Genomic DNA, 25336 nt, shown 5'->3' on the forward strand with positions numbered 1-25336 from the left:
CTTTTGCAGGAGCAGGGGGTGAGACAGAGAGAGAGCGTGGGAGGAGGGAAGAGAAGGAGGAGAGAGCGAGATTCCTGAGAGGGCTGGTGAAATTTTGCCCCGGGTATTAATGGACTTTGGTCTCTTTGAAAGTTTATTAGCCATAAAATTGACAGCGTGTTGTGCTATTTCTACAGCCCCGCTGTCTCTTCGCTTTTTATTCCTTCTTAAACAAAACAGACAAATGACAAAAGCGTCCACACATGTTTGCCGACCCTCCCCACACACCCCCCACCACCCCCCAGCCTCTCTTTCTCCCTATTCTCCCGGACGGACGGGAATCATTCGGACGCAGGTGTTACCGTCCGACGCCGTATGCATAAAGCCATCAGCTTCTCGCACGGTCTTCCCGCTGTCGGACGACCGTCTTGTCCTTTTTGGCGGTCTCCCCTCTTTAACGTTTATGGTTCCTGCACTTTCAGGAAATGACCCTTTTATAGGGTCAACACTATAAAAGACTTGTCTTTTTTTGTTGGGGGGTGCTGGGAGTGGTTGGTGGGTGGATGTTGTGTGTTTGACGTCTTAGGTGTATGTTCTTTGGAAGCGGAGGGGGGGTAAGGTGGGGGTTGTGTTGTTTAATCTACTACCAGCTCTCTTTTTGCGGCCAAAGAAAGAGACCTGAAGAGGTTAATTGGCTCCTCATCCAATATATCACATTGCTGTGAACTCCGTGACCCCTCTTGTCAATAGGGGGCTTTTTCTCCACTGTGACTCAGTGAATGTATTAGTTCTTGCTGTGCGTGTGTGTGTGTGTGTGTGTGTGTGTGTGTGTGTGTGTGTGTGTGTGGGGTTAGGGCTGGCTGTGTGTGTGTCAGTGCTGGTTTGACCATTTTAGACCATTGTGAACAAAAGTCAAAGACCACCATTGACTAGATTACAGTCAAAACAGCCATTAAGTACAAGTTATTCATTTTTCAGGAGATGTTTCTGATGAGATTAGATATAAGACAATCCACTTTATAGCACAAAAAGTGCTAAATAAAAACAAGAGGGGATCAAAAAACTGATCAACAACTCCAGAGAATACCAGACTCCTAACAACCACCTGGAAGACCTGGTAGACACCAAACCTGGCCCCATCAGATAAACAGCACTTAAAGCTTTCATCTTTGAGAGAGAGGAGAAAATCAAGCTGCTTCAGATCTGAAAACATCCACAGGTGTTTCTGTTCATCCTTCCACTGTGAGAAGACAACTTGGCGCTATAGGTCTGAAAGGATGTGTAGCTGTCAAGAAGCCTCACTGAGAAAATGAGACATATACATCAAACAAAGAAGCTGAACAATGGACTGACCACCCTAGAGTCCAGACCTCAACATCATTGAATGTGTTTGGATTAATTCAGAAAATGATCAACCAACTTCTAAGACTTTCTAAGAATTTTCGAAGAACTTTGGGGGTGAAAAATGTCCCACTGAGAAACTGAACGATGCTGCGTAATTCTTTTAAAATATGTTTTCTGCTTTTTCCTAGTTGTTGAAAAATGAATAACATGTATTTAAAGGACAGTTGGCTGAGTTTTGGACCTCTACAGTTGATGCCTTTGCACAAAATGTTCCACTTCTCAAAGTACAGCTGGATATTTGTTGTTTTCCCAACCATTAAAAGTGCTACAAAAATTGACCCAAAGTAAAACCATCCTGAATAAAAAGAGCTGATCAGTTGTTTAGAAAGGCAAACAGCTTTTTCTGCATTGAACTATACTCAGTACTGCTTGGGCTGAGACCTGGAATCAATGACTGACCACTGGTGTGGGGTTTTATTTAGCTAAACTGCAGTAAGATGGACTGATCCTTAAGATGAACAAGAGCAGGAACAGGGAGGAGAAGGAGGGGTGACAAATTACTGACAAACGTTCTCAAAAGCCAGTGATTGTTAGAGGGGGACATTGATGAGGGAGGAAGGTCTGGTTTAAATATGTAGACAGGTGACAAATGAGGGCTCCAAGGGGTCAGCCCCCACTGTGGCCTCATGCACAAGCAGAGAAAATCTCGCTTTTGCACTTCACCCTGAGAAAACCTGTCTTGCACACACACAGGTTTGTTTCTATACAGTGTTAAGACAGGGGCTCATACATATGTCCCATAAGTATTATATGTAAGTACCTATATGTAATAATATGTCCCATATGTTTAGTATTGAAGTAAGTAAACCCCTACATTAAACCCCTACACAGACTGCCCGCTTCATTAAATCCACCTCTTTGTTTCTACACTCATTGCTCCACTGTTGCTCCACTGACCATATAGGTGCACTTTGTAGTTCTACAATTACAGACTGTAGTCCATCTGTTTCTCTGCATACATTACCCTGTTCTTCAATGGTCAGGACCCTCACAGGACCACTACAGAGCAAGCATTATTTGGGTGATGGGTCATTCTCAGCATTGCAGTGACACTGACATGATGGTGATGCATTAGTGTGTGTTGTGCTGGTGTGAGTAGATCAGACACAGCAGTGCTGCTGGAGTGTCACTGTTGGACTGAGAACTAAAAATCTCCAGTCAACAGCGTCCTGTGGGCAGCGTCTTGTGGCCACTGATGAAGGACTAGAGAATGCCCAACACAAACTGTGCAGCAGCAGGTGAGCTATTGTCTCTGACTTCACATCTACAAGGTGAACCAACAAGGTAGGAATGTCTAATAGAGTGGACAGTGAGTGGACACAGCAGCACTGCTCAGTTTGATCCACTTGCACCAGCACAACACACACTAACACACCACCACCACGTCAATGTTACTGCAGTGCTGAGAATGATCCACCACCCAAATAGTACCTGCTCTGTAGTGGTCCTGTGGGGGTCCTGACGATTGAAGAACAGGATAACAAACTATGCAGAGAAACAGATGGACTACAGTCTGTAACTATACAACTACAAAGTGCTTCTACATGGTCAGTGGAGATAAAATGGACAATGAGTGTAGATATTAATGAAGTGGCCAGTCAGTGTATAAGTATGTACTTTTATGAAATTAGCATATGTTGCATATCACTGCTGTGGGAACAAACCCTCGTATCTCAGTTTTTCCGTTTTTCAGTTTTTGACACAATTCGAATGTGCCTGACCAAAACAAATGGCCTAAAATGACTTGACAGAATTCTGGTTCCATTGACTTACATTAGAAGTAAAGAACTGCTTTTGCTTCTCCTGTAAAGTTATCCTTTTGGAGAGATAAGGCTTTATTCTGACAGCAACCCTAAACCTAACCTCACCCAAAATACACTTAAATTGAATGTCTTTGCCTTTCACATTTCAAAAACGAAGGCAAACAGCTGAACCAAAGCAATTTTATTGGTTCGCGCATTGTAGCTTTTGTTCAGAAAGTCTATCAAAACAAACACATGCACATAGAAATGACAGTTATTAATTTGTGAGCTACAATTTAGACACACTGAAAAACAGTTGTCACTCTTCCTATACTTAGAGCTTTACACTACATTAATAACCCGTGGCTTAACCACTTAAAGAGGGATTATTACTTGTTGTTTTTGTTGTTTATTGCTCAGTTCAGTTTTACATAGCGCTTTTTACAACCGGTGCCGTCCCAGAGCAGCTTTAAACGGGTCTAGTTCTTTAAAAAAATCAGTTTTGCAAATCAGATGTGAAAGTATGAGGAACCCAAGTGTAAAGATTCTATACAACTTGTTTTCCTTAGAACTGGATGGCCAACCTTTACTTTCAAGAGTGCAATCAAAATAAATGGCCAGATCAACCTGATTTTGATTCAGTTGTCCTTCTTTGCAATACTGTATACCACATTAAGTGGTTTTGATTACCGTTACAGGCAGTTTTAGGAAGGCTGCTCTCAAGCACTACATGAGGCACTGCATTGCGATAGCAGGTTTTCATATTAATTAGTAAATAGGAGACCATAAACCCATTGAACCCCCTCTGCAGCTGCTCGTAAGTTTAAATAAAAAAAAGAAAAGCGTCCAGTTTGCAGGTTCAGCAGGATGCCTAAGGCGGCATCAAAGGCACATGAGAGGCATATCTCAGGCACGGTGAGCGGGGAATAATGTTTGAAGTTTTCTCTCATTTTCCGGTTTGCGCTCCTGTGGGATCCATTATGAAGCCACAGGCAAGAGCGATGCGGTCCTTCTCACAGCATGAGAAAAAAAAAGAGGAGGAATGACTGCGAGAAAGAGGAGGAGTGGGGGAGGAGAACAGATGAAGGAAGGGAGAGGAGATGAAAAAGAGAACCAGCAGTGCAGGAAGCAAGAGGAAAAGGGAAAATATGAGTGACAGAGCGAAGGAATAGGAAAGAGAAGACAGGTGGCGGAGATGGATGGTGGAAAGTGCTGTACGCAAGATAAAGAAGATGAAAAAAAGTTTGAGAAGTGCAGGTGGTTCATTACTGACTTGCATTTGTTTTTACTGTCACATAGAACCATAAACATAATTCAGCTAAGAACCGGCATATACAAGCTGTAGGGACCATTCTACCGAAATAGATCAAACAGTATTTAAAAAAACAAAGAAATATTCAGATCTTACATATTTACAAGGATTATGTGGTGGTCTATCTAAACCAAAGGCATTAACAGAGATAGTAATAAGCTAAATATGTAGAAAATCATCATTTATAGAGTACGTTCTATTGGGAGGTGTCTGTCCCAAATCCTACCCCCTACATTTACACTTACTACTTGCATTATAAATATTTTTTTTCAATGTTGTTGTTCAAAAGATTCATCATGTGTTTAATTTTTAAATTAAAAAAAAAAAAATGAAAACTTAAAATTAAAAAAAATGTCTTAATTGTTTTTGTTTCACTTCCAAAACATTGAGTTTTATATTTTAGCCACACCTCTGCACTTTAGAGCTGGAAGTGAGGCTGTATCCCTGTCCCTCATGGCTACACAGTGAACAGTTAGATCCTACTGTTTTAAATAAACATGTCCCAAAGTAAGAAAATCAGTGTGAAACATTTGGAACTGTCATTACTGAAACACACATTTTTAATGCTTTAATAAAAAATATGTTCAAAGCTGAATTTGCTGGTCATGGCTAGCGTTTTTGAGTTCCACTCTTAAAGAGCTAAAGTTGTCATGAACGAAACACTCACTACTGAAACATTTGTTAAGCTTCAGTAATGTTAAGACTGTATTGCCAGTCACAAAAAAGAATAGTCAGTCAATTACTGTACTAAAATAAACATAATTAAAGTATAGGGTGATTCAAATCAAAAGGAGCTTAGTCTAAAAGTCTGAAATAAGTTTTCAACTGACTTTGGTCTAGTTCAGAAGTGTCAAGCACATTTGCCTGTGTACCAAATCGCTGTTGTCGAAACAAAACCTCATAACCACATAGATTTTCAGTTTTTGACATAATGTCTAAATTTCATGTAGGATGGACCAAAATAAACAGCCAAAAATGACTTGGAAAAACGTCTAATTTCATTGACTTACATTGAAAGTAATGTATGTTTTTTCCTTCTCCTGTAAAGTTACCAATTGGGAGATACAAGGTTTCGTTCCGACAGCAGTGATATCTTATATACAGCATCCAATCTCCCCATTGCACCTTTGCCTTAGCAGGCTCCCAAAGAAGATTTAAAGGCCCCATATCCTATTTTTCTTTTTTTTCCCACTGATGTCTGTATTGTTTTATCTGCTTAAAATAGCCACTTTTTTCACATGACCATTTTCCCATGTCTTTTTATCCCTTTAGATTTAAACAGGCTATATTTGGTTACTGTACCTTTAAGACTGATATATACAAATAAACTCTGAATGTTCTAATTGGCTGGCCACATTCAAAAAGCTGCCTGGGCTGAAACACTCCTTATAACTTCAGGGTGAGTGGGCGGGGCTAAACTGCTGTCGGCTGAATAGGCTCCTATATGTAAATGAGTTGGTTTCACATCACAAAAAAAACACTACACAACAACTGGAGTGCTTTTGCAGCTGTTTTCTTAAATGAACTGAATGAACTGGGGATGTATTTAAATAGAGTAATGTTTGTTCAATCCATGTTACAGGCCCTTGAAGATCTTAATTACTGTAGAATTAAAGGCTGTGACACAAACCGCTTAATAAACATGCTTTTTGATGACATTTTGTAACAATTTAGCTACAATGTAGTTTCTTGCTTAAGTGAACAACACCACACATCCCCTTAATATTGATCTGACTGATCTGATGTTTGCTGCACTGCTCCTGTCCTCCACTTACACCAAACGGAAATACTCAAGGAAAGCGTTAAGGACAGACCTGACTGTCACGCTCCACAGCCACACTGACTGCATGGAAAATAAAGCACTCAGTTCCTTTGCTTAAACAATAAATTGCACATTTTCTGTTAAAAATGCTGAAAAGCGTTGCTGGACCAATACAGAACTTTCCTTCATTTTGAAGTGTAGATATTGAGCCATTCTAAAAACGTCTAACTTGTTTATGTGGTTCTTCACAGAGTTTTTCGGCCTGCCAGCCCAAATCCAATATTTTTGTATATCCAGATTGACTTTTTATAGTCTGGACAGGATAAAGCCATATGAAAAACACTTAGAGTGGTCTGAAATGCAATTATAAACAGATTTTTACAGCTGCCTCTCAGTCTGGATGAACAAATCAGATTTCCAGGTGTCTTTTGCGTCACTTGAGATGCAACAAACAATGACAATGTCAAATCCAGAGTGACAAAACTGCTGGTATTCAAGAAGAGCAGCAAAGATTTATAAGAGGTACATACAGGTTTTGGAGTAACATATGATGCACCTCCATCTCTTCTGTATCCATATTTGAAATCTGCCTCACCAGCGTATCTACGTAGTTACTGATGCCTATGTTGTTACCATGGCAACCCATGCAGAAAGGTTGTTCATGTCTGGACCAGGTCTGAAAGATTAATCGGTTTTATACCAAAATTGCAATTTAAGCACAAATTGCAAACCGCGAGAGTTGCAATTTTTTGAAAATTATTGCCTACATCATCAAAAATGTCTTAAATTTTAAAAGGGGAGATTATTATATCAAAAGCTTATTTAATGCTTATGGATAAGTTAGAGGCAACCAAACCTCCATGTGTTGTGACATCACAACCACAACTTACTGGCAGTCTGGTGCACTACATTCAGGGGTCGAGCCTCAAACAGAAAAGGTAGATATTCTGGTCTTCTTGGCCAAAAAAAAAAAAAAACAGGCCTAAACCTTAACAAATAAAAAATAATCACAATTTAAATCGCTGATGCAATATTAGTCAGAAAAACCCCCAGTCTGGACACCCAAATCTGATTTGATCACAGGGAAATAACTGAGTCTCAAAAAATCAGATTTGAGAAATCAATCTGATTCGCCTGCAGTCTGAACAGAGCCTAGGTCAATTCAATGTGGCCTACAGAGAGAGCCAGACAGAGATCACCAACTTTCCCAGAACTTTTCTGGGACATTTTCATGAGATGACACTGCTTATGGACCCTGCAGTCCACTGTGCTGAAATGGTCACACCTCTCCTTATCATGAAACATCCACAGTCCTCTACAGGGCAGTCATGTGCACCATTGGTCAAATGTTTTGTTGACAATAAGTTAACACAAACTCTACAGGGAGCAGATGTAAATATGGCTCTTTTTAATGCTCTTTTTCTGTTTATTTGCTGTGTGTAATATACTGGGGGGAAGAAAATGCCATTATATTTGTGCGTTACAATGTACAGAAGTGTGTTCTCTGTAGAGGATGTTGCAACTTACTTTCACTTAGAAAATCAGCACACCCCCTGTCATCTGACCAGGGCCCACCAATACTTTGACAACTCTATTTAGGATTACAATGGAATCTATTGAGAAGCTAATAATGTTTACCCAGTTGTAGGGCTGGGTATTAAATTAAGCACTTTTATGGTACTGAGAATTGAAAAATGATGTGATTCAGTACCAAGTTCAGCATCTAACTAGTGAGTCTCACAGCATTTGATATGCTATGTGGCTCATGTTATATGAAGCATGTTATTAAGGTTATCACTTCTTTCCTAGTCTGGAATCCATCAGTAAAAAGCTTGAATCTGTTGCAGTCTGTAAATAAACACACTTCAAGCAGCACAGGCTTTATGCTTTAAGCCACACAAGCTTTCAGGTTCTGATGCAAACAAAAACTATCAAAGTAGGTACAGATCAGGACTCGTAGTGAAGTCAGGGTGTTGAAACTGCAATCAGCACAGAACATTCTGATCAAAAAAGCCACAGAAATGCAATAAAGTTTCTGTCAGATTTATTTTATGCAATGAAAATATGCCAAGTCCACGTCAACCAGCAACTATGATAGGATCATCATGTGGGCTATTAACATAAAAACTTCAAAGTGAAAATACAACCCCAAATCCAGTGAAGTTGGGACGCTGTGTAAAACATAACTAAAAACAGAATACGATGATTTGCAAATACTTTTCAACCGATATTCAGTTGAATACACTACAAAGACAAGATATTTAATGTTCAAATCGATAAACTTTATTGTTTTTTTGCAAATATGCTCAAAAAACACCTGTTTGGAACATTCCACAGGTGAACAGGTTAATTGGAAACAGGTGAGTGTCATGATTGGGTATAAAGGGAGCATCAGCGAAAGGCTCAGTCATTCACAAGCAAGGATGGGGTGAGGTTCACCACTTTGTGAACAACCGCGTGAGCAAATAGTCCAACAGTTTAAGTACAATGTTTCTCAACGTGCAATTGCAAGGAATTTAGGGATTTCATCATCTACAGTCCATAATATCATCAAAAGATTCAGAGAATCTGGAGAAATCTCTGCAAGTAAGCAGCAAGGCAGAAAACCAACATTGAATGGCCGTGACCTTCGATCCCTCAGGCGACACTGCATTAAAAACTGACAACATTCTGTAACGGATATTACCACATGGGCTCAGGAACACTTCAGAAAACCACTGTCAGTGAACACAGTTCGTCGCTCCATCTACAAGTGCAAGTTAAAATCTGCCATGCAAAGCGAAAGCCAGATATCACCAACACCCAGAAACACCGCCGACTTCTCTGGGCCTGAGCTCATCTGAGTTGTGTCCTCCGTCCAAAGTAGAAAAGGACTGTCCAGATTCTTATCAGCACAAAGTTCAAAAGCCAGCATCTCTGATGGTGTGGGGGTGTGTTAGTGCCCATGACATGGGTAACTTGCACATCTGTGAAGGCACCATTAGTGAATGGTGCTGAAAGGTACATACAGGTTTTGGAGCAACATATACCGCCATCCAAGCAACGTCTTTTTCAGGGACGTCCTGCTTATTTCATGCCACATTCTGCTCGTGTTACAACAGCGTGGCTTCGTAGTAAAAGGTACTAGACTGGCCTGCCTGCAGTCCAGACCTGCCTCCCATTGAAAATGTGTGGCGCATTATGAAGCGCAAAATACGACAACGGAGACCCCGGACTGTTGATCAACTGAAGTTGTACATCAAGCAAGAATGGGAAAGAATTCCACCTACAAAGCTTCAACAATTAGTGTCCTCAGTTCCCAAACGCTGATTGAGTGTTGTTAAAAGGAAAGGTGATGTAACACAGTGGTAAACATGCCCCTGTCCCAACTTCTTTGGAACGTGTTGCAGGCATCAAATTCAAAATGAATGAATATTTGCAAAAAACAATAAAGTTTATCTGTTTGAACATTAAATATCTTGTCTTTGTAGTGAATTCTATTGAATATAGGTTGAAAAGGATTTGCAAATCATCGTATTCTGTTTTTATTTATGTTTTACACAACGTCTCAACTTCATTGGAATTGGGGTTGTAAGTTAATACAACCAGTACAGGGCATATACTTAAACATGTCCTTGTCTTACAAGCTTTAGTGTACCATTTCTGAATTTATGACCTATAATATATGAAATGTGCCATACGTTTTGCACATGCTGTATTTTCCCTAAATATGTTAAAAACAGCAATAATAATAAATAATAAATAAACCACAATTGAGCATTAAAATGTGCAGAGTGTGTTCTCTGCAAAGGACGTGTTCACTTAGTCTCACTTCAAAAGAATCAAGAAAAACATGTAATTTGACCAAAAGTGGTGAAGTATTACTGATGCCATGCGTGCACAATAGTCATGCACTAGCGTGGAAAAGTTTGGAGTCACTACTTGCATGAATAGATTAATGGTTGCTGCTGTTTTATCGAAAAACATCCACACAGTGTAGAACTACTACATACTTACTATACTAGCTATAATAAACTACACACTAGAATGTACTTTAGGATTATTTATTCAACATTTCAGGTTGATTTGGGAACCATGAACAGTTACATTAAATAATTAACAATAATATACTTTAATTACAGCTGTGTGCAAAAGTTTTGGTGCCCCTGGTCAAATAATATGTGTTTGTTTTTTCGAAAAATAAATGAATGTGTCCCTTACAGATGGCACATAGTACTGTAAACATAGTACTGCTTCTTTGCTGAATTGAAGATATTGGGCAAAGATAAAATATAATCAAATAATAATGTGGCCTGTGCAAAACTTTACACTGAATGTTTTATTTAGCTTCTTATCGATGTGTTAAACCCCAATAAGCAGAAATTCTGCATTAAAATTTGCAACAAATGGCATCTGTTCCCTGTAGATAATGATATTACAAAACATGCAGCTTAAGCAGAGGGGGTGATTTTTTTTCGTGTGCGAATGTATTTATGGTATATAGTTTAGACACTTCTTTCAAACTCGAGGCATTGAGGATGTTAACTTTGGGGCTTCCTTCTGTTCTTTCTCAGCTCTGTTTACCACTGTGGGTCTAACATTGGTACATTTCTCACAGCTGCCAACAAATGAGTTGTAATCTATGCAGCATCATAGAATAGAAGCATTTTAAACATTTACTCCACTTTTTATTTTTACAAAAATGTCATCCATATCCGTGATTCCAAATCTGTGAATGCTGGCAAGCGAGGTTTGACTCATTAAATATACACATATAGTACTTTATACAAATATATATCATGGGAGATCTCGCTCGCAGCCGCTCAGAATGGATCATTTATGTGACTCCCAGTGGCAGGCCGCTGAGCTGCTGTTCATTATGCCTGCGGGATTGGCCAACGACGTGGGCTGTGTGACAATCAACGAAGAGGTTAGTTTTAGGGGAACACAAACCTATCTTTGTTCGCCCCCTGCTCCCCAAAAGAAAAAACGGATTATTTGCTCGGCTTTTCGTCCGCCTTGTGCGGAATACATTACGTGTGTAAATGTTGTTGAACCCCAGCGATTCTTAGCGGAAAGGTCACACACTCCCCTCGACCCCAACTGTTCCATGGGGCTTTGTGTCCCCCTCGATGGAGGAGGCAGGAGAGAAAAAAACGGCGAGCTGTGCCTATAAACTTCGCATTTAAAAGGCAAGTGCGGTTGTGAGGGACTGCTGCGAGGAGGAGGAGGAGGTGGAGGGGGTGGAGGAGGGTGTTGGGGAGTGAGGGGGGGAACAATAGCATCTTTTTTTGGACACACTTTTTCTCAGTGCGCCTGACAGCAGGGGAGCCGGTTAGGGCCCGTCTCTAAAGCGCTGCTCTAACACAGCTGCTCACGATTTTTAGGGCCATTCTGTCATTAGACGGCCTATCTGCCATAACATTGCCGCTTATTTCGAGTGTGCGAACCTGCTCCCATTTCCAAAATTGCTTTCTTTTTGCCTGCTAAACTGAAACGGGCTTTGAGTTTATGAGCAGAACGAGAACTGTTGTCCATTCAAGTGCATCTGCCTGTCGTGATTTAAATTACATTATCATTATTGATTTATTACCCCCAGGCAAAGGAGGGGGGGAAGCTTCGACCAAAAAACAGAAAGCAGCCTGTCAACAACAATAGCAAGGACAGATTTGCGAGGATGCAAACATAAGTAGTAAACAAACCAAATAAAAATAAAGAAAGCTGCAAAAGTTTGTCTGTAAACAAACCTTCTGCACCAAAAACTAAAGTTTTGGATGAGCAGTTGCCACATTAGCTTCTCTATTGTGGGGTAAGTGAATGAATATACAGCCACAACTTTATGTCAGTGGTCAATAACAACATGTCATGACAAAAATGGGTTTACGTGTTTCGTGGTCGGCCACTCTTTAGTTACCTTCAACTATTGATTTGCCAAGTTCATATTCAAACCCACGCCACGTCTAACAACTGACACATCATTTGTCTCTATTAAAACGGGCTGGCAACTGAAGTTCAGCTTGTGTTCAGTTTCAGCTACACTCCAGATACTACGACGAAAAACCGTGAAAGACTCTTACACAAACCTAGAGGCCAAACAGCAGTCGCACATCTTGTCAATACAGTACACTAAGAAACAAAGTTGCACCGAAGAAGAGTGAAGCTAAAAGGTGAAGACCACCAGAGACACAAATGGTAAGCTTCTAAATCATGAAAACTGAGCAGAGCAGAGGAACCAAAAGGTGAAACACACCAGAGACTAAGTAGTGAAACTAAAAGGTTAAGTTTCACCAGGGACACAGGCAACAAACGAAGCGGTTTTACTAGAGACAACACAGGAAAGCTAAGTGGTGAAGCTGAAAAAGTGAAGTTGTACATAGAGCAAGGCAGTAAAGCTAAGCACTGAAGTAAAAATAAGAAATAAGAAGTCGCACCAAAGACGCAAGCAGTGATGCTAAGATGCACTTTTGCTCAAAATAACAGTTAAGCTAGGCTGTAAAGCTAAAAAGCATTGTTGCGCTAGAGACGCAGACAGCAAGACAGCAAGCTTAGCACTGAAAATACAATGTGAATTTGAACCAGAGACAAGCAGTGATGCTAAGATGTGGTTTTACTAAAGACAAGACAGCAAAGCTAAGCAGCAAAACTAAAAAAGCGAAGTTGAACCACAGACACCACGAGCAAGAGAGTAAAGCTGAGCATTGAAAATGGAAGTTGAGCCAGAAACACAAGCAGTAATGCTAAGATGTAATTTTGCTAGAAACAAGACAAAATCTAAGTGGTAAAGCTACAAAGTAAAGTTGCACCACTGACCCAGACAGCAAAACAGTAAGCCAAGCCCTGAAACTTATTGTGACAAAAGCAGTGATGCTAAACTGGGGACAACATAGTTAAAAGCTAAGCAGTAAAGCTAAAAAGTGAAGTTACACCACAGTTACACACAATCAACAAGCAGTGTTGCGACAAGGTAGTTCTAGCTGAGACAGTGGGCTAAACATTAGGCACTAGAACTCGCACCGAAGACACGAGCAGTGATGCCACAAAACGGTTTTACTAATGACAAGACGGCCAAGTTAAGCTGTGAGACTAAAAAGCGAAGTTACACCAGAGACACAGTCAGCCAGCAGGGATGCTTCGAGGCAGTTCTACCTGAGGCAGCGAGCTAAGCAGTGAAATTCACGTAAAGCAAAGCAGTGCTAAGCAGCGAGCTACAAACCAGAAACTGGAAATCGCCCCAGTGACATCAGCAGTAACGCCGGCTAAGCGGTGAGAAGACTAAAAAGTGAAGTTACACCAGAGACACAGAAAAAGGTAGGAAGGGGTAAAAACAGGAGCTGCAGGGAGACAGACAGTAGGCGCTAAGGTGGAGATTGACCACAGACGCAGAGGCAGCTGGTTAAAAGTTTCACCGCGGACACACAAGCCAAGCGAAAAGGCCACTCACGCTCCGAGGCCATGGTGATGACCGACTCGGTGGTGGCGTGGTACTCGTCCGCCTCCACGAACTCGTCGTGCGGGGACGCGTCCCCCTGGAAGTCGTGCTGGTCCAGGAGCTGCTGCAGAGGGGGCGCTTTAGGCAGCAGCTGGTTGACCACCTCTCGGCTGATGTTGGGCGCCTGCTTGAGCCGCAGTTTGCTCAGGATCTGCGACTTGATGGTCTCCAGGCGCAGCACTTTGCTCTGCTCGCGCCAAACGCACGCGGAGCACTCGCGGGCGCCGGAGTCCTCCACCTCGATGAGGGAGACCCGGGCGTCCGGGTCAGGGTGAAGGTCCGGCTCCGCGTCCCGGGAGGGCGGCGGGAGCGAGAGGTCGGGCTCGTCGCTGCCGGAGAGCTCCAAACCCACCAGCACCGTGAGACACAGCAGAAAGTTGTACCTCGCCATCTTCCTCCGGAGGAGGGCTTCCAAAACGAGAGCGACGCGGAGCAGCAGCAGGAGAAGGATGACGACCCTCGGAGAGAAACCCACTCAGACGCTCGTGCTTTCGCTTCAAGTGTGAGTTTCCATAACAGAGGAGGATGGAGGACAACAAAGCGGCGAGTCCGGCGGAGTTTGGAGCGGCACTGAGGCGCCTTAATGCATCCCGGCGGAGGAGCCGGCCGTCGTTCCTCGTCGTTTCTGACACTTGGACGGACAGCTGGACGGACCTCAGTCACGGTTTTTTGACTGAAAGATGAAAGGGGTGAAAGATGTTTCTTTTCTTTGCTTTTCTTTTTTTGTGTGTTGTCACTGACAAGTGTACAAGCGCGCTCGGAAAGCCCCCCTTTATATAAGCCCACTGGCCGCTGTCGTAATCCGCCTCTATTGGCTAAGATCGCAACAAAAGGCTTTCAGGTTTGTCACTAAGTCAGGAGAGAGAGAGAGAGAGAGAGAGAGAGAGAGTGGGAGAGAGAGAGAGAGAGAATAAGAGAGTTAAAGGATGTGAAAGAGACAGAGTGAGGGAGAGAGGTGAGAGAGGGAATGAGAGAGCTGGAGAGAGAGTGAGTGAGGGAGAGAGAGAGCTCTAGAGAGAAAGAGTGGGGGAGAGAGAGGTAGAGAGAGCGAGAGAGAGGGAATGAGAGAGCTGGGGAGAAAGAGAGTGGGAGAGAGAGAGGTAGAGAGAGCGAGAGAGAGGGAATGAGAGAGCTGGGGAGAAAGAGAGTGGGAGAGAGAGGTAGAGAGCGAGTGAGGGAGAAAGGTGAGAGAGGGAATGAGAGAGCTGGAGAGAAAGAGAGTGGGAGAGAGAGGTAGAGAGAGCGAGTGAGGGAGAGATGTGAGAGAGGGAAATAGAGAGCTGGACAGAAAGAGTGGGAGAGAGGTAGAGAGAGCGAGTGAGGGAGAGATGTGAGAGAGGGAAATAGAGAGCTGGACAGAAAGAGAGTGGGAGAGAGGTAGAGAGAGACTGTGAGGGAGAGAGAGTTTGAGAGATAGAGAAAGATGATTATTATTAATATTAGCATTTTAAAACTAAGCACTTCTTTCATCACCTTGGCAACAGTTGTTAATTGCAACTCATGCCAATAAAGCCATTTAAATTGAAATTGAGAAGGGGGGTGTGAGAGAGAGGAAGAGTGTGCGAGAGAGAGAGAGGGAGCTTGTGTGAGAGAGAGAGGGAGAGTGTGTGAGAGAGAGAGGGGAGAGTGAGTGAGAGAGAAATAGAGAGAGGGAGAGAATGAGACAGAAAGAGAGAGAGGAAGAGTGTGAGAGAAAAAGAGAGTGTCTAAAAAAGAAAGAGTAAGAGAATGTGTGCCAGAGAGAAAGAGAGTGTGTGTGTGTGTGTGAGAGAGAGGGAAAGAGAAAGAGAGAGGGAGAGTGAAAGAGAGAGAAAGAGTGTGAGAGAGGGAGAGAAAGAGAGAGGGAGACTGTGAAAGAAAGTGAGAGAGTGTGAGAGTGAGATAGAGGAAAAGAGAGAGAGGGAGAGAAAACGAGCGAGAGTGTGTGAGAAAGAGAGTGGTAGAGAGAGAGAAAGAGAGAGGGGAAGAGAGAGTGTGTGTGTGTGTGAGAGAGAGAGAGAGAGAAAGAGAGGGAGAGTGTGTAAGAGAGAAAGAGAGGGAGAGTGTGTGTGTGAGAGAGAGAGAGTGTGTGTGTGAGAGAGAGAGAGAGGGAGAGTGTGAGAAAGAGAGAGAGAGGGAGTGGGTATGAGAGAAAGAGGGAGAGTGTGTGTGAGAGAGAGAGAGAGAGTGTGTGTGAGAGAGAGAGAGAGAGAGAGGGAGAGTGTGAGAAAGAGAGAGAGAGGGAGTGGGTATGAGAGAAAGAGAGAGGGAGAGTGAGAGAGAAAGAGAGAGATTGAGAGTGTGAGAGAGATTAAGAGAGAGGGAGAGTGTGAGAGAGATTAAGAGAGAGATTGAGAGTGTGAGAGAGAGATTAAGAGAGAGGGAGAGTGTGAGAGAGATTAAGAGAAAGGGAGAGTGTGAGAGAGAAAGAGAGGGAGAGTGTGAGAGAGAAAGAGAGAGGGAGAGTGTGAGAGAGAGAAAGAGAGATTGAGAGTGTGAGAGAGAGATTAAGAGAGAGGGAGAGTGTGAGAGAGATTAAGAGAGAGGGAGAGTGTGAGAGAGATTAAGAGAGAGATTGAGAGTGTGAGAGAGAGATTAAGAGAGAGGGAGAGTGTGACAGAGAGAGAAAGAGAGAGGGAGAGTGTGACAGAGAAAGAGAGAGGGAGAGAGAAAGAGAGGGAGAGTGTGAGAAAGAGAGAGAGGGAGTGGGTATGAGAGAAAGAGGGAGAGTGTGAGAGAGAAAGAGAGAGATTGAGAGTATGAGAGAGAGATTAAGAGAGAGGGAGAGTGAGAGAGAAAGAGAGAGGGAGAGTGAGAGAGAGAAAGAGAGGGAGAGTGTGAGAGAGAAAGAGAGAGGGAGAGTGTGAGAGAGAGAAAGAGAGAGGGAGAGTGTGAGAGAGAGAAAGAGAGGGAGAGTGTGAGAAAGAGAGAGAGGGAGAGTGAGAGAAAGAGAGAGGGAGAGTGTGAGAGAGGGAGAGAGAAAGAGAGAGGGAGAGAAAAAGCGAGCGAGAGTGTGAGAAAGAGAGTGGTAGAGAAAGAGAGAGGGAGAGTGAGAGAGGAAGAGAGAGGGTGTGTGTGTGAGAGAGAGAGAGAGAGAGAAAGGGAGAGAGAAAGAGAGAGGGAGAGTGTGTAAGAGAGAAAGAGAGAGGGAGTGTGTGTAAGAGAGAGAGAGAGGGAGTGGGTATGAGAGAAAGAGAGAAAGGGAGAGTGTGAGAGAGAGAAAGAGAGGGAGATTGTGAGAGAGAGAAAGAGAGAGAGGGAGTGTGTGAGAGAGAGAAAGAGGGAGAATGAGAAAGAGAGAGGGAGCGTGTGTGTGAGAGAGGGAGAGTGTGAAAGAGAGAAAGAGAGGGAGAGTATATGAGAGAGAAAGAGAGGGAGAATGAGGAAGAGAGGAAGAGTGTGAGAGAAAGAGAGAGGGAGAGAGTGTGAGAGAGAGGGAGAGAGGGAGCGTGTGAGAGAGAAAGAGAGAGGGAGAGTGTGTGTGAGAGAGAGAGGGAGAGTATGTGAGAGAGAGAGACAGAAAGGGAGTGTGTGAGAGAGAAAGAGAGAGAGGGAGCATGTGAGAGAGAAAGAGAGAATGAGAAAGTGTGTGTGAGAGAGAAAGAGAGGGAGAATGAGAAAGAGGGAGTCTGTGAGAGAGAAAGAGAGAGAGGGAGTGTGTGAGAGAGAAAGAGAGGGAGTGTGTGAGAGAGGGAGAAGGAGAGAGGAAGAAAGAGAAAGAGAGGGAGATTGTGAGAGAGAGAAAGAGAGGGAGAGTATGTGAGAGAGAAAGAGAAAGGGAGTGTGTGAGAGAGAAAGAGAGAGGGAGCATGTGAGAGAAAGAGAGAATGAGAAAGTGTGTGAGAGAGAAAGAGAGGGAGAATGAGAAAGAGAAAGAGGGAGTCTGTGAGAGAGAAAGAGAGAGAGGGAGTGTGTGAGAGGGAGAAAGAGGAAGAAAGAGAAAGAGTGTGTGTGTGTGTGTGTGAGAGAGAGAATAAGAGAGAAAGAGAGAGTTAAAGGATGTGAAAGAGACAGAGTGAGGGAGAGAGGTGAGAGAGGGAATGAGAGCTGGAGAGAGAGTGAGTGAGGGAGAGAGAGAGCTGGAGAGAAAAAGAGTGGGGGAGAGAGAGGTAGAGAGAGCGAGAGAGAGGGAATGAGAGATAGCTGGGGAGAAAGAGTGGGAGAGAGAGAGGTAGAGAGAGCGAGAGAGAGGGAATGAGAGCTGGGGAGAAAGAGAGTGGGAGAGAGAGAGGTAGAGAGAGCGAGTGAGGGAGAGAGGTGAGAGAGGGAATGAGAGAGCTGGAGAGAAAGAGAGTGGGAGAGAGGTAGAGAGAGCGAGTGAGGGAGAGAGAGGTGAAAGAGGGAATGAGAGAGAGCTGGACAGAAAGAGTGGAAGAGAGAGAGTGAGCGGTAGAGAGAGACTGTGAGGGAGAGAGAGTTTGAGAGATAGAGAAAGATGATTATTATTAATATTAGCCTTTTAAAACTAAGCACCTCTTTCATCACCTTGGCAACAGTTGTTAATTGCAATTCATGCCAATAAAGCCATTTAAATTGAAATTGAGAAGGGGGGTGTGAGAGAGAGGAAGAGTGTGAGAGAGAAAGAGTAAGGGAATGTGTGTCAGAGAGAAAGAGAGAGAAAGAGTGTGTGTGCGAGAGAGAGAGAGGGAGATAGAAAGAGAGAGGGAGAGTGAAAGAGAGAGAAAGAGTGTGAGAGAGGGAGAGAGTGACAGAGTGTGAGAGAGAAAGAGAGGGAGACTGAGAAAGAAAGAGAGAGTGTGTGAGAGGGAGAGTGAGATAGAGGAAGAGAGAGAGGGAGAGAAAAAGAGAGCGAGAGAGTGTGTGAGAAAGAGTGGTAGAGAGAGAGAAAGAGAGAGGGAGAGTGTAAGAAAGAGAGAGGGAGAGTCTGAGAAAGAGAGAGAGGGAGAGTGTGAGAGAAGAGAGAGGGAGAGTGTGAGAGAGAAACAGAGGGAGAGTGTGAGAACGAGAGAGAGAGGGAGTGTGTGAGAGAAAGAGACGGAGAGTGTGTGAGAGAGGGAGAGAGAAAGAGAGAGAGGGAGTGTGTGAGAGAGAGAGGGAGAAAGAGAAAGAGAGAGTGTGTGAAAGGGAGAGTGAGACAGGAAGAGAGAGGGAGAGAAAAGGCAAGCGAGAGTGTGAGAAAGAGTGGTAGAGAGAGAGAAAGAGAGAGGGAGAGTGAGAGAGGAAGAGAGAGAGAGTGTGTGTGTGAGAGAGAGAGAGAGAGAAAGGGAGAGAGAGAAAGAGAGAGGGAGAGTGTTAGTGAGAGAGGGTGTGAGAGAGAAAGAGGGAGAGTATGTGAGAGAGAAAGAGAAAGGGAGTGTGTGAGAGAGAAAGAGAGAGGGAGAGTGTGTGAGAGGGAGAGTGCGAGACAGAAAGAGAGAGGAAGAGTGTGAGAGAGAGAGAGAGGGAGCATGTGAGAGAAAGAGGGAGAGTGTGAGAGAGAAAGAGAGAGAGGGAGCGTGTGAGAGAGAAAGAGAGGGAGAGTGTGAAAAAGATTAAGAGAGAATGAGAAAGTGTGTGTGAGAGAGAAAGAGAGAGAGGGAGAGTGTGAGAGAGAGAAAGAGTGTGTGTGAGAAAGAGAGGGAGAGTGTGAGAGAGAAAGAGTGTGTGTGAGAAAGAGAGAGGGAGAGTGTTAGTGAGAGAGGGTGTGAGAGAGAAAGAGAGGGAGAGTATGTGAGAGAGAAAGAGAAAGGGAGTGTGTGAGAGAGAAAGAGCGGGAATGAGAAAGAGAAACTATGTGAGAGAGAAAGAGAGAGAGGGAGAGTGTGTGAGAGGGAGAGTGTGAGACAGAAAGAGAGAGGAAGAGTGTGAGAGAGAGAGAGGGAGCGTGTGAGAGAAAGAGGGAGAGTGTGAGAGAGAGAAAGAGAGAGAGGGAGCGTGTGAGAGAGAAAGAGAGGGAGAGTGTGAGAAAGAGAAAGAGAGAGAATGAGAAAGTGTGTGAGAGAGAAAGAGAGAGAGGGAGAGTGTGAGAAAGAGAAAGAGTGTGTGTGAGAAAGAGAGGGAGAGTGTGAGAGAGAAAGAGTGTGTGAGAGAGAAAGAGAGGGAGAGTGTGTGAGAGAGAGAAAGAGAGAGGGAGAATGAGAAAGAGTGTGAGAGAGAGGGAGTGTGAGAGAAAGAGAGAAGGAGAGTGTGTGTGAGAGAGAGAGAGAGAGAGAGAGAGAGGGAGTGTGTGAGAGAGAAAGAGAGAGGGAGAGTGTGAGAGAGAAAGAGTGTGTGAGAGAGAAAGAGAGGGAGAGTGTGTGAGAGAGAAAGAGAGAGGGAGAATGAGAAAGAGAGAGTGTGAGAGAGAGGGAGTGTGAGAGAAAGAGAGAGGGAGAGTGTGTGAGAGAGAGGGAGCGTGTGAGAGAGAAAGAGAGAGGGAGAGTGTGTGAGAGAAAGAGAGAGAGAGGGAGAGTGTGAGAGAGAAAGAGAGAATGAGAAAGTGTGTGTGAGAGAGAAAGAGAGAGAGGAAAAGAGAGCGAGAGAGAAAGAGAGAGAGAGTGTTAGAGAGAAAGAGTGTGTGAGAGAGAGAGAGAGAGAGAGTGTGAGAGAGAAAGAGAGAATGAGAAAGTGTGTGTGAGAGAGAAAGAGAGAGAGGAAGAGAAAGTGAGAGAAAGAGAGAGAGAGTGTTAGAGAGAAAGAGTGTGTGAGAGAGAGAGAGAGAGGAAGAGAGAGCGAGAGAGAAAGAAAGAGAGAGTGTTAGAGAGAAAGAGTGTGTGAGAGAGAGAGAGAGAGATTGAGAGAGAGAGAGAGAGAGGAAGAGAGAGAGAGAGAGAGAGAGAGGAAGAGAGAGAGAGAGGAAGAGAAAGTGAGAGAAAGAGAGAGAGAGTGTTAGAGAGAAAGAGTGTGTGAGAGAGAGAGAGAGAGGAAGAGAGAGCGAGAGAGAAAGAAAGAGAGAGTGTTAGAGAGAAAGAGTGTGTGAGAGAGAGAGAGAGAGAGAGAGAGAGAGAGAGAGAGGAAGAGAGAGAGAGAGAGAGAGGAAGAGAGAGAGAGAGGAAGAGAGAGCGAGAGAGATAGAGACAGAGGGTGAGAGATTGTATGTAGTCCTCTAACTGGACGCTTTAGCAATTTTAGCAACTTAACTGAGATCTTTTAGCCCAGGACTGTCTGTATGACGTTTTACTATGATGGATCATAAACGGAGGCCTACAAAAAGTACTTAGACACTTCAAAGGTTTATAAACGGTCAATATTGTTTCTTCATAAATCACTTTACTAAGTGGTATTTGTTATAGACAAAAAAAACACCTTTACCAAAACCTTAAACTCATAATAGGCTCTTCATGTGGAGTTTTCATACTGAGGACCATTTACAGTGGCTCCAAAAAGTATCTGGACACCCACCATTGGTAAACTCCAAAGTTCTTTCGGTTACTTCATTAAACGTATAACTACAGGAGAGCTGTGTAAGAGACACTGATGTTAGACGCTGTGTGTGGAGTCCAGATTGAGTATAATATACATTGGCCATAGAAGTGATGGCAGACTGATGGTAGACTGTGTGGAGAAGAACTGAAGGGTTTCATTCCAAAATGCTGCAACATAGAAATTTTATGATTTTAGGGCAAATACAGAAAAGTGGCTCCTCAAACTCACAGCAGTTTTGAAGAAATAGCAATAGTAGCATATAAGTTATTTCATCATGTTCAGGTTGTTTAACACTCAGGCCTACATCCTACAACCTGTAACACCTGAAGTTAAAGTAATTAAAATTCAAGTAGAGGTCAAAATAACCGAGCGAAGAACAACTTTAGTAAAAAGTTAGAGGTCCAAAGTTAGAGGTGGATTATCACTACTGAAGAGAAACATCATGTGCGCGTTCTTTTTCACGTTTTTCTGCTGTAACGAGTGCATTTCAATGTAATTTTTTCCCTAGAGCAGAGCATTCCACATCAAACCAAGTGATTGTGTGGCCTTTTTGACCAACACTTCAACAATTATTTGTATGCGTAACATAAAGTCAGATTTCTCTGTCCATGAAGATTCAACCATGCCCCAGTCTTAGAGCCCTGAGCAAGGCAGCCAGCTTTTGGAGCCCATAATGCCATATATTCTTATAAGATCCTCACAACATCCCACATCCACCACCATGCTTCACAGTGAGAAGGAGGTTCTGTTTGTTTGACCTTGGCTCTTTTTGGGTCATGCAGAGGCACATGGTGTCCCACAACTCTGAAGCCATGAAAATGAGCTCTAAATAATACAACCCCAATTCCAATTAAGTTGGGACGTGGTATAAAACATAAATAAAAACAGAATACGATGATTTGCAAATCCTTTTGAACTGCTTTTACACTGATAACAATCTGGACAGTCCTTTTCCTCTTTGGCCTGGAGGACACAACGTCCATGATTTCCAAAAACAATTTGAAATGTGGACTCGTCAGACCACAGGACACTTTTCCCCTTTGCATCAGTCCATCTCAGATGAGCTCAGGCCCAGAGAAGTCGGCGGTGTTTCTGGGTGTTGGTGATATCTGGCTTTCGCTTTGCATGGCAGAGTTTTAACTTGCACTTGCAGATGGAGCGATGAACTGTGTTCACTGACAGTGGTTTTCTGAAGTGTTCCTGAGCCCATGTGGGAATATCCGTTACAGAATGATGTCAGTTTTTAATGCAGTGTCGCCTGAGGGATCGAAGGTCACGGCATTCAATGTTGGTTTTCTGCCTTGCTGCTTACTTGCAGAGATTTCTCCAGATTCTCTGAATCTTTTGATGATATTATGGACTGTAGATGATGAAATCCCTAAATTCCTTTCAATTGCACGTTGAGAAACATTGTTCTTGAACTGTTGGACTATTTGCTCACGTGGTTGTTCACAAAGTGTTCACCTGTGGAATGTTCCAAACAGGTGTTTTTGAGCATTCCTCAACTTTCCCTGTCTTTTGTTGCCCCTGTCCCAACTTCTTTGGAACGTGTTGCAGGCATCAAATTCAAAATGAGTGAATATTTCCAAAAAACAATAAAGTTTATCCGTTTGAACATTAAATATCTTGTCTTTGTAGTGTATTCAATTGAATGTAGGTTGAAAAGGTTTTTATTTATGTTTTACACAACGTCCCAACTTCATTGGAATTGGGGTTGTAATAAACCACAGAAAGTTGAAGTGGGTGAGGTCTATGTTATTTTAATTTAAAAACATTGTTGCAAGATTTTTGTCAGTGGTGTTACTGGGAAAAAAAGTCATAAAAGACCAGGACAGTCTTTTAAAAACCTTGGAAAAGACTACCTCTGGGAAGTCCACGGTTAGTGAAATCTCTTTTTTATTTCTGACTGACAGCTTCACGAGTCGCACAAATACTGTGTCAGTGGTGTCACCTATGAAATATAAAGTGATTTTAAAATCTAAACAAAATAACGTATGCAATAGCTGTAACTTTCAGCATACAACATACAGTGTGGCTGTGAAACTGGTGAGAGTGGACTATATTATAGAAAAGCGCAGATTTTGATTGTGTCAGTGGTGTTACTGTCAGTGGTGCAACGGTACCGTTCAGTGTAAAGAACTTACGCTTGATTTACATACTAACATTCACGCCTGGTTCACCACCAAAATGGTAGAATGACTATTTGACTGCCAACACACTTCAACTCCCGGCGTCACATAAACATTTTACACTCTAACCATCTTTACTCAACCTGCAACTGTTTTATTTGACTTTTAATATTGTTTTCATATGTTTGGCTGTTGTTTCGCTTATTATTCTTTTTTAATATTATTTATTTTACATCTTTACATTTGTCTTACATCTTCTATGTCTTTATTTATTTGATTAATTGTGTTTTTAGTTATTTTATCCTTATCTGATCTGTTATATAAGCTACTATACTATTGGTAATATAATAGTTCACTGATTTCTTTATTTTTTTCTAGTAAATTTCTGCACTATGATTACTTTTTAGCACTTGTAATGAATTTTTACTATCCAACTTCTCAATCCTTGATTTCTGGCTCAGCTACACTGAAAACGAGGGTCTCTCTCAATGTACTCTGAGTTCAAATAAAGGTTGATTGATTGATTGCTTTGGTCCCATCTGACTATAGAGCCTGGTTCCAGTGACGTTTAGCAAACTCTGTTCTGAATAACAGCGGAGGCTTTGTCCTGGCATGCTTTCCATATTGCTTTTTGGCACAGGGTTGGCATCTAATTATAGTTTTGGAGGCTCAGTGATCCCAGGATGCAACCAACTCCTGCAACTGCCCAACTGTGGAGAAAACGTTCCCTCTCAAACCATCTGAAACATCGCAATCATCCAGGAGAGGAGGTGGATACCTTAAGATTTTTCTAGGGGGTCAAAATTGTATTTGGGGAAAAATGTTAATTTGTTCTCTTATTTTTCAGTGAGACAAGTTGACTAAGAACATATTCTCACAGCCTTTTTCAAGGGTGCCAAGAATTCCGGAGGGCGCTGTAATTGTCGAGGTGTGTGTATCAGTCCACACCCATGAGAAAGCAAGTTCTTGCACATGCCTGACAACCTTAAAGTTTCTCTTTGCCCTTCACGTGTTACTGTGTATAATCCTTTTGTGCTGATGTTAATAGTGTAAAATTATTCATAGCTTCAGTCATTTTCATAATGACCACTGTTCTTGTCACAGAGTTTAGAGTCGTCCTTTTTCTCGTAGCTTTCTTGGAAATCTTGTCCCTATAAAAGACCCTTGTCCCTTTTTTTCAGCTCCTTTGATGAGATGCAACTATGACTGAATATCATGACTCATCATATGTGCTTTAGACTTGTGTTAACTTACGATGGACATTGTTTTCTACGGTCTGTGAAGCGGTCTGGGCAGTTTGCATTGTCCAAGTAAAGTGTGTATGATATCCTGTGCTGCAGTGCCACCTAGTGTTGGTAGTTACTGTTGTTTTGTTGCTTGGCTTCCTTCCAGTAATATCACCTGTACCTGTGATGATAATGACAGTGATTCATAACACTTAGAGAGAAGCAAAATCTGGCCTAAAGGATTCCACCTTTGAACTTCCCCTGGTCAAAATGATGTTTTGCTGATTTTTAAGTGAAAATGAGTTAACATCCTCTGAAGAGAGGAGGAATTTTCTGTCTTTTTGAATGTGCAGAAATGTGTTAATCAGGGCACCTAAACAGACAGACAGACAGCTAGACAGATAGATAGATAGATAGATAGATAGATAGATAGATAGATAGATAGATAGATAGATAGATAGATAGATAGATAGATAGATAGATAGATAGATAGATAGAAATACATATATGGGACATCATTATTAAACAACATTTGAGTGATTAAAGCTGCAGAGCCAAAGCAAAGACCTTAAAGCAGCAGGAACAACACTTACATAGAGAACAATAAGCAATGAACTGCACCACAATCATCTCTATTCCTTCACTTCATGCAAAACATAAAGATGCACATGTTAAATTTGCACAAGCTTTAGACAGATATTTTTTAGGAAAATATGCTGAGATGAAATATAAGGGATGCATGTATGACACCAACAACACCACACCCACAGTGAAGCATGACGGTGGGAGCATCATGATATGGAGCTGCTTCTCTGCCAATTGTACTAGAGCATTACACTTCATCAAAGGAACCATGAGTGGAGTGATGTGCTGGGAGATATTAAAGGAGAAATAGATCTCGTCTACTAAGACACTGAACTTAGAGAGAAGATGGACATTTCAGCAAAACAAGGATCCCAAACATACAGCCAGAATAGCTCAAGACTGCTTT

At 42.6% G+C, this 25336-nt stretch overlaps 1 protein-coding gene across 2 annotated transcripts in view; it reads right to left on the reverse strand.

The window, feature by feature from the left end:
- The window catches only part of LOC108431504 (growth/differentiation factor 11-like), a 44753-nt gene extending 30176 nt beyond the window's left edge, over positions 1–14577 (reverse strand). Inside the window, exon 1 of one of the 2 annotated variants that reach the window (XM_017704708.2) lies at positions 13620–14577. In XM_017704708.2, coding sequence (XP_017560197.1) covers positions 13620–14058 — 439 coding nt within the window. In that variant the 5' untranslated portion in view covers positions 14059–14577. The remainder of the gene's footprint in view (positions 1–13619) is intronic. The other variant, XM_017704709.2, reaches the window with a different exon arrangement.
- Between the last annotated feature and the right edge of the window lie 10759 nt (positions 14578–25336).

Source organism: Pygocentrus nattereri, chromosome 21, assembly GCF_015220715.1.
Source record: "Pygocentrus nattereri isolate fPygNat1 chromosome 21, fPygNat1.pri, whole genome shotgun sequence".
Lineage (NCBI taxonomy): Eukaryota > Metazoa > Chordata > Actinopteri > Characiformes > Serrasalmidae > Pygocentrus > Pygocentrus nattereri.